The 10,017-nt window shown below is 33.7% G+C and overlaps 1 protein-coding gene across 2 annotated transcripts in view; it reads left to right on the forward strand.

Annotated features, from left to right (window-relative positions):
- Positions 1 to 9,457, forward strand: part of LOC119662135 (ATP-binding cassette sub-family G member 1) — a 61,552-nt gene extending 52,095 nt beyond the window's left edge. Inside the window, exons 1-6 of one of the 2 annotated variants that reach the window (XM_038071690.1) lie at positions 4,325 to 4,978; positions 6,121 to 6,426; positions 7,184 to 8,517; positions 8,573 to 8,673; positions 8,738 to 9,026; positions 9,096 to 9,457. In XM_038071690.1, coding sequence (XP_037927618.1) covers positions 4,353 to 4,978; positions 6,121 to 6,426; positions 7,184 to 8,517; positions 8,573 to 8,673; positions 8,738 to 9,026; positions 9,096 to 9,307 — 2,868 coding nt within the window. In that variant the 5' untranslated portion in view covers positions 4,325 to 4,352 and the 3' untranslated portion in view covers positions 9,308 to 9,457. Of the gene's footprint in view, positions 1 to 4,324; positions 4,979 to 6,120; positions 6,427 to 7,183; positions 8,518 to 8,572; positions 8,674 to 8,737; positions 9,027 to 9,095 lie in introns of those variants that run through there. The other variant, XM_038071691.1, reaches the window with a different exon arrangement.
- The last annotated feature ends 560 nt before the right edge of the window (positions 9,458 to 10,017 follow it).

The following is a 10,017-nucleotide window of genomic DNA, read 5'->3' on the forward strand; positions in this document are numbered from 1 at the left end:
ATTTATCAAGAGTCTTAGCTTCTAAGTTCTGAATAGCGTAACACCTGTTCTGTTATCTACTTTTCTGAAATGGAATTTGACGAAGTTGACACCTATAAAGTTTAATTTTACCTATATTTTCTGTATGTGGCATTTTATTGTCTTGAAATTAGTCCAACATCATCATTCTGGCTGTCATGGAATTAAATGATATTAAGGATTTATCAAGAGTCTTAGCTTCTAAGTTCTGAATAGCGTAACACCTGTTCTGTTATCTACTTTTCTGAAATGGAATTTGACGAAGTTGACACCTATAAATATGTCACCTATATGAAGTTGGAAATATTTCACCTATTGGTAAAATATTCTCTGTTTATGGCATTTTATTATCTGGAAATTAGTCCAAAATCATCATTTTGCCTTTTATGGAATTATGGATTTATCAAGAGTCTTAGCTTCTAAATTCTGAATAGTACAACTTCTGCATACTTTTGCCCCTGAAGGATATTCATACATAAAATTTAAAAAGTTTTTTTCGGATTCCATTTTTTAAAATGACTAAGAGTTTATAATCAAAACAAGTATCTGCAGATTAATACCTAATAAATCAGGTTCCGTGGTTTAGATTTTGTTAATCTAATTTCTTATATATATTATTTAAAAAATATATTTTTAATTTCTTTCCTCCTCGTTTCTTAGTTTATGTGCTTGACACATTTTTGCTTTATATGAAAACTTTTCTTGTTTCTTTCTCTAAACCATTCAATATCACACCTGATCTTACGTTTGTTCCCTTGTAATTTTTAATATCATTTAAAACAAATCCATATCTATAAATAAATCGCTTCAATGCAGTTATAATTTGAGAGGCTTCCGAACAGAGGCATCAATTATGTGAGTTTCCTCTACAGATGAACCGAATTTTCTTCGTTCTGTTCGCATAAATGGGTTGCCATTAAATCGTAAAATCCTTCATTGACTTTTACACCAACGCCCAAAGTAAAAGATACTTTGAAAAATGGACTAAATTTTTAAAATGGTTTAATTCGGAAATAAAATTTTACATATGATAAATTTTGATAGCGCAATTCACCTTTGTTTTAGTGCTTACGCATAAAATCCGCGCGAAGGTGTTCGATTTTATGGCCTCCCCGTGAAATGCTTGAGTCGTTCTGGATGCTCTATGCGGACGCCAAAAAAAACGAATTTCATGGATGCGTGTGTAATCATTGGTCGCCTAATTGCGCTCATTCAACGCCTGCGAAGCACCCATCACTGCGCGGCGCGGCACTTCGTTATCAACGCACATCCATTTAATAGGTTTGTGCACCTCCGCCTCCTTCCCCACTAACAGTTGTTCGTTCTTCCATTTGAATATACACAGTTTTATGAATGAAAATATTTTAAGTGCGAACTTTGCCATTAAAATGACTATCGTCGCTCGAAATGACTGGAGATGTTGCAATAAAAGTGTAAAAGTGGGTGCGACAAATCTGCACGGAGTAAATGAGGCGAGAACGATGAAATCCATTTAAGAATTGAAAATGAAAAATGTCAATAAAAATTCTTCGCGCTGATTGAGTTCATTCTTGCGTGATTTCTCTTTAGAGACTATGCCAATGTTAATACAAAGGTCAAATTTTTGTGTACTCTTGGATGTATGCAAAGGCTACACAATGCTTCAACTCAATATTTAAATACATTTATAATAATTGTGTCCAGTTTTTTAAATGGAATAAAAAACTAAGATGCCCGATAAAGAGATTACACTAACAAGATCTTCCCATCGTTTTTATAAAAATTTATTTTGTGGCTGTAGCAATTAGAATTGACAGTTTTTGTCACACCTTAATCATCTTTAAAGAGTACTGGGTTATCATACCTCCAGGCCAAAGGCCATACAGTATCACATAGTTACTTTTCGTGAATGCAATGGCCTACCGGCAGTAATATGTAAATGTTCACTGCCTTATATGCAGCAATTCACTTCAATGGCATATCCAACTTGACTAAAGAAATTTGATGTAAAAAATTGTCTAAATTTTTGTCTAAAGTTTTAACAAACTGGGCATGTCTAGCGGTTGTTAAACGATCCATATTATAAAATGCCAAACCCGAATATAAACACTAGAATCAGAACCATAAATGTTACTTATACATATTAACTGATAAAAGAAAAGAAATCTGTACCAAGACTACTATAAAACTATGTCCGATCGGGAATGCAATAAAAATAAAAAGAGATGGATTAAAGAAATTGAGGAAAACCTGATGACGGTTAATATAGAAAATCGTACGATTATAAGAGACATATGGTGAATGAATTAAAATGATTGTTTTAAAATTATATCTATTAAAAGTTAAGTACCATTAGTCAGCGCCATGAATCATATACCTCTGTATCAGAGTTTCAAAAATTAATTCATTAGGCATAAACATTTTTTATGGCTTTCATAAAGAGTTTAGAGCCTAGTTGACATTTAAACAATTACTTCGATGCTTCGATTATGGAAGTATCAAATTCTATTTGTTCGAGATATTGATGTTAACTAATTATATATAGATCGAATCTATAATACAGTTATAACAGAATTAGATCCTATAAGTTACGGTTCACAGTTGTGCTTTTCAAAAATATATAGTTGCCGTTTTTTGTCATAATATTACTTGATCATGTCATGATTTTAATTTTGGTCTTAATACTTCCTTAACATATTCAATTTTCTTTAACTATATGTGAATCTTATAATTTGTAGGCAGTAACGGAATATCTTCTACATATATAGCACGATGGAAACAGATGATTTTTGTTCCAAGAAAAAAATTCGTGAGGGAGTAAGGAAACAGTAGTAGTATTAATAGATATACAAATGTCTTGTATATATTACGGAAAAGCTACTTTATTATAACTTTGATTTAGGCGATAATCCATAAACCAAATTCCTTATATTGTCTTCATTTTACATTTGATGCACTATAGGTTGTAATGTTATGAGTTCAGAAAATTCATAGAAAGATTTGATATTTATAGTACTGACACCTTATACTTGTTCTGACCTTTTCTTCTTCACAATTATATGTTTACGTTAATGTTCATATATATGTTTACGATTTTCTGGGTCCATTTAAACTAAAAATCGTCCTCTCATGCTTGATAATTTTCCTTTAAGTAAAAAAAAAAACACTGATATTCCTCAAGTTAAATACAGCAGTTAAATTATAATCCCAGTAAATAGTACATAATCCTTCCATCCTTAATACTACACTTCTACATCCCTTCAGTTAGTTGCAGTTGTCCACTTAAGTACATGATAAATAAATTTACATGCAAGTAATCAAGGCACTGACACTCGAAGGCAATTCAAATGATGTACGGTAATCACAACAGTTTGTTACTGTCACTCAAAGTGTAAAAGCTCTGACATAAATATTGCGTTCCCTGACCAAAATAATGGCACGCATAGTGCCACCTTCCCGAAAAACTCACTTAAGAGCCGAACCATCAGCTTAGAACTCAAGCAAAGCCCCAATACATACTACGAAAAATGCTCTACTAAGTGTCTATCATAAATTCAACAACAATGGCTATGGTAATGATGGAATGTAGGGAAAGGGTGTGTGTTGTGTGTGTATGTATGAATGAGTATGAATGAGAATGACTGCATATGATTGTGTACAATTGTGTATTGCAGGGCTATTTGGGGTGAATTGATGTTATTAGCATCATTGACGGCGGTTCCATGTCATTCAAAGTTATGCAGCAGCAAGTTGAGTGTACATTTGAAATATTTTTCATTCATTCTATGCTTCTCATATCAACAACAACAACATCTACACCAAGAACAACAATGAAAATAATAACAACAAATGGCAAATGACAGAGCACAAAAGCAAGTACTGGACAGTCAAGTGCCAATGAAATAAAAAAATCTTCACAGAAACAAACGCATTTCGGACGGCTAAAGTAAGCAGTTAATACGTTTCGACGGACGTGAGCTTGCAGTTGGAGAAGATATTACAGACCAAGAAGACCGTAAATATTCCTATAAGATGAGAAGTTAAAAGTCGCAAAATATAAAAGTAAAAAATAAGACATAAGACATAAGACTTTAAATGCTAAACAAAAACATTAAGTGATGTGAGAAAGTATTTATAAAAACGTGACAAAAAGTTTTCTATGCAAAAACAGAAGCAATTCAAATTAATTTATAAATTTAGTGATTTAATTATAATAATTAAATTTGAAAATAGTTTTATGAAATCAAAAATTCCAAAAGAAAATTAAAAATCAATGCATATAAAACAGGAAAAAAATTAAAAAAAAAAATACGGAAAAAAACTACAACGGAATACGGAAGATATATATAAAAAATATGTCATACACAACAATTTGTTATACTAATGTGGATGATATTTCATCCAAACAACAGCAACAACAACCACACATACCATCACCTCTTTTGAACTCCAATAATCAGTGCAGTAGCAGTGCCAATAGCCTTGAAAATGATACCAATCCCAAATTGAAAATCCACAAAAATGTACACAACAAACCAAAATTACCAACTCCAACAAAAACTACATCAACCCCAATGCCAACAACTGTAGCGATGAATTGTAGTATCAACACAGCAGGAAATACAAATGATGCCACCCAACTACCATTGTGTATCGTACATGATTCCGCTGCTGCGGAGGGTATTAACAATATGGGCTTTGTGGGTAATTTTCCCGCACATACCGGCAGCGGAAGTCAACAGAGTGCGCTAGCAATGGAAGAAGTGCAACGTCGTCGTTCTGAGTATGCGATAGCCTATGCAACGGATGCCTTGCAAAGTGATAGTAACTATTTAAGCAGTATTAATCGGACACGTCCACTGTCGTATGTTCAAACGAAATTAACCAAAAATGGCTATGCTAGTGTGCTGCAAAGACAGGAACTTGAAGATACAACAACAATGATGAGCAGCAATCAGCGACCGTGTATGAACACCAAAAAGTACGCAAATATATTAAGTAATGGTAGTTCTGGTAATGTATCTATTGAAACAACACTTCAAATTTGAGTTTCGTAAAATTTCTTCATAGGTGTTTGTAAGACATTTGAATTATAGCCTGCATCCAATTGCACAAAGTGCTGACATAATGGTGCGTTACAATAACAATGACATATCTACAACGATATGACATTCGATATTTTGGAAAATTTTGTGAAATACACGTAGTGCAGTTTAATTTTCTTGAAACATTTGAATGAACCAAAACTAATAAACATATATTTTCAATAGATCCTTGCCGTCACATTTTTTTGATTTTCACTGCTTCTCCAAGACAACAGTCTTATTCCAAGACAACCTGACGATGGTCGTCTGTTATCTGTTTCATATTTTGCTCTAATAAAATTATTTCACTTTATTGTCTTCACTGTATGTTGATATGGTTCCAAGCTAGATGCTTGGTTGTTCTTTAGTGCCACCGCTATCTCGTGACAACTTGCGTGTCGGTGTTGCTCTGCCAGATGCAAAATTTAAGCGGGTTTTAATGACTTGCCGACCAGAGTGATGTGCTTCTTCAACAGTGAAACTGGCGTTCAATCACAGCACCATCACTGCAAACCCACACTTTTTTCGACATCAAACATCGTTTTTCTTAAGATATATCAGTAATCATAACTTCACTAGAATATGTAGTCTGAAATGTCATCTTTCAAACACGTATTCGTATGACAAAATCGGATAAGTGTTGCCCGATATATGGTACTAACACTATATTAAGATAAGAAACCGCGAATACTTTTTAATATCATCCAATATGTGCATATGCATCTGTTTTAACAATTTTTCATTTAGTTGAATATAACTTTTCGATTACATGTATCAAAAATATTTAAATCTTTCAGATTTTTTTAATAGTTTACTTACTCTCTAATAATACTTCCTCCTATCAGTAGTAAAACAGAAAATAATTAAAAAAAGACTTAATCAATTAGATCTTATTACCATCAACTCAAGTGCTTATCCATACAAGCAAGGTTAGCTTCCTTCTACCATAAAATATTTAAAATTCATCTTCTCATCATATGTAAACTATCTGTATTGAAGTTAAAAAATAATCTCCCATATCTTCCTGCTTTTATTTCAGTTCACAAAATAATCTATGCAATGGTGGCATATCTGGTAATCACATACTACCTACCAAAATACAAAATAATACCAGTCCGAATGGACAGAAGAAGGGCACAGTTTCATTATCACACCTACCGCAGCGTCCACCAGTTGATATTGAATTTTGTGATATATCCTATTCGGTGTCGGAAGGACGACGACGTGGCTTTAAAACAATACTGAAAGGCGTTTCGGGTAAATTTCGAAATGGCGAGCTTACTGCAATTATGGGTCCATCTGGTGCTGGCAAGAGTACGCTTATGAATATTTTGGCAGGTTACAAGTAAGTAAACACACACATGTTCTTTCAAATAAATAAAGGTAAAGCGATGTACATTTCAAAATAGGTGCTCTGCGGTAATCCCGTGCCGTTGTAATTTAATAAGTTTTTTTAATGCATATAGAGCAGATTAGTTATTTCGCCTTCAAATTTTTTTTCCTTATTGTTGGATTTGTGGGGCTTCTCAGATTTAATGCGTATGAAATTCATTGAGGTCGAAAGATACAATCAAAACACTAACTTTCAATTCCATTTATGCTCTACTCGTATGCAACATAAAAACTTATTCGACTTCCTTGAATACACGAGGTCCTTACTGTTTTTAGAACACAGCAATATGTTAAAAAGTGGACTAGTTGGGAAAGTAAATGTGGCTTCACCACAAATCACTTTTAAACCAATTACCCTATTAAAATTTAAGGCTTCAAGACTTAACGTATAGAGTTTTGATTAAAATCTAAAAAGGTCACTAAAAAGTTTTGATGAATTTATCAAATCAGGATATAACATACATACATACATACATGCATACATACATACATACATACATACATATAATTTTTCATCATTCGTGATAGATTTTTCTGAGCTATTTGGTATTGTGTTTAAGTAGTTAACTTTAAATTTCGTCCAACTATTAAACGTTCGACATTTAATCACAACAGTTCCATACGTTCAAGTCATTTTCTATGATTCTATAAATAAATATCCTTGACGAAGTTTTATTTTAATAACTGCATGTCTTCTCTCCATCTTACAGAACGGCTCAATTGAGCGGCTCAGTATTGATAAATGGCAAAGAACGCAATTTACGTCGCTTCCGGAAGCTGTCTTGTTACATTATGCAAGACGATGTGCTCATTGCGAATCTCTCTGTCCGTGAAGCAATGATGATATCTGCCAATCTGAAATTGGGTAAGAACATGAGCAAGGCTGCCAAAAAAGTTGTTGTTAATGAAATTCTCGAAACGATTGGCTTAATGGAATCAAGCAATACTCAGACTTGTAATCTCTCGGGTGGACAACGTAAACGTCTGTCTATAGCATTAGAATTGGTCAACAATCCACCTGTTATGTTTTTCGATGAGCCCACATCTGGCCTAGACAGTTCAACATGCTTCCAGTTAATATCATTGCTCAAGTCATTAGCACGTGGTGGCCGCACTATAGTTTGCACTATTCATCAACCCTCTGCACGTTTATTTGAGAAATTTGATCATCTCTATATGTTGGCCGAGGGACAATGCATGTATCAAGGACGTGTACGCGGCTTGGTGCCATTTTTATCATCATTAGGTTACGATTGTCCATCATATCACAATCCAGCTGATTATGTGCTCGAAGTAGCCTCGGGTGAGTACGGCGAATGTGTGAGCAAGCTGGTGTGTGCTGTTAAGAGCGGTATGTGCAAGAAGTACAGTCAAAAAGACTATGGTGTTGGTTTGGTTAATGCAAAGGTTATAGCAAATGACATAGCTAAGGGTGGTGGTTGCAGTAGTGGTGTAAATGCCAGCACTGCCACTACAACTGTAACACTGGAAGATGAGAAAAATAAACTGGATGAATTACCAACAGCCGAAGATGAATTGGGCGAACTTAAACCACCGAAACTAGAAACACAACAATCACAACAATCTGATTGCACTGTTATAAATATGTCCATGCCTAGCAATGGGAATAGTAGTTCTGGTGCCATACCGTTTGGCGCGAATGGCAACGATGATAGCTGCAGCTTCAGTTCAAAGGGAGGTCAGAGCGCCCATGCAGTGGGAACTAATGCTAATACGGCTGGCTGCACTACATCGTTATTGGATTCGCATGAGAGTGTTATAACATTACCGAATAAGTCGGGTTTCCCCACAAGTGGCTGGACACAATTTTGGATATTGCTCAAACGTTCCTTCGTTACAATAATGCGTGATCGCATGCTGACGCATATGCGTCTGGCATCGCATATAATTGTTGGTGCAATTATTGGCATGATCTACTACGATGTTGGTAATGAGGCTTCCAAAGTAATGAGCAATGCTGGTTGCATTTTCTTTACAACTTTATTCACCATGTTTACGGCCATGATGCCAACTATTTTAACATGTAAGTTTATTCCATTATTAACAAAAAACATTTTGTTCATTTTTTTAATTTACAGTTCCAACCGAGATGTCTGTATTTGTGCGAGAACATCTCAACTATTGGTATTCGTTGAAAGCATTCTATTTTGCCAAAACCATGGCTGATCTGCCATTTCAGGTAAATTAATAGAAATATAAATATCCCTTTGGATTTTTGTTTTAATTTCTCCATTTCAATGCAGATCATCTTCTCAAGCGTTTATGTGATTGTTGTCTACTATTTGACTTCCCAACCTATGGAATTGCAACGGGTATCGATGTTCGTTTTTATTTGTGTCCTTACCTCCCTGGTGGCTCAATCGCTCGGTCTACTTATCGGCGCTGGTTTGAATATCGAGGCAGGCGTATTTTTAGGCCCGGTCACGACAATACCTACAATATTGTTTTCGGGCTTCTTTGTCAACTTCGATACCATACCAGGTTATCTGCAATGGGTGACTTATGTCAGCTATGTACGCTATGGCTTTGAAGGTAAGCGTTGAGAATTTATCACATAATTCCTTTGGTAATAATTGCTTCTCTACTTATCTCTTATCTCAGGCGCTATGGTCTCCATTTATGGCATGGATCGTGCTAAATTACAATGCAGTGAAATGTATTGCCACTTCCGCAGCCCCAAAAAGTTCCTCGAAGAAATGTCCATGGACACTGCAGTTTACTGGGTCGATGCGGTGGCACTAATTGGCACATTCATCGCTCTACGTATAATCGCGTACTTCGTATTACGCTGGAAATTGCATTTGATACGTTAAATATCGTTAGTCTATTATTATTAATATTAATATTATGATTATTATTAGTATGTCTGCATATATATATATATATATGTATATATATATATATATGAATAATTGTAATTGTATTTGTAACTGAATTTGTACTAGAAATTAGTGAACATAATCATTTTCATCAGGATCATTTTACTCAATTGACAAATACGAGTATTTATTATTGTTTTATGTATTTTAATTGATAATTCGTTCCGTTTAGTAAATTAGCAATGCGATATTATTATCAATTAATTAATAAACTTAAGTATTTTTTATATATTATTTTAATACTTACATCTTAATTGGTAGCAAATTGTATGTACGTGCTGTTATGACTATTTTTACACCTTAGGATACATTTAAATGCGTTTGTAATCCACAGATAAAAAATACAAAGTGATTATTATTAAGTACTATTAGTTAATTAATTAAGGGTGCATGTGTGCATGAGGTGCTTTTTTTCTATTCATTTTTAATGGATTTTTTTTATCAATTTAATGTTTATTTTTAATTATTTAATTATTTTTAATTTTTAATTTTTTATATGTTTATTACAATTTTTTATGAATTCTTTAATTTTAAAAAAACCTATAAATATACACAAAGCATTATCGAGAGACATACCAAATATTATTGAAATTACAATAAAATTGTAAACTCCAGCAAGATATAAACAAAATCGATACATATGT

This window comes from Teleopsis dalmanni, chromosome X (genome assembly GCF_002237135.1).
Source record: "Teleopsis dalmanni isolate 2A chromosome X, ASM223713v2, whole genome shotgun sequence".
Classification (NCBI taxonomy): domain Eukaryota; kingdom Metazoa; phylum Arthropoda; class Insecta; order Diptera; family Diopsidae; genus Teleopsis; species Teleopsis dalmanni.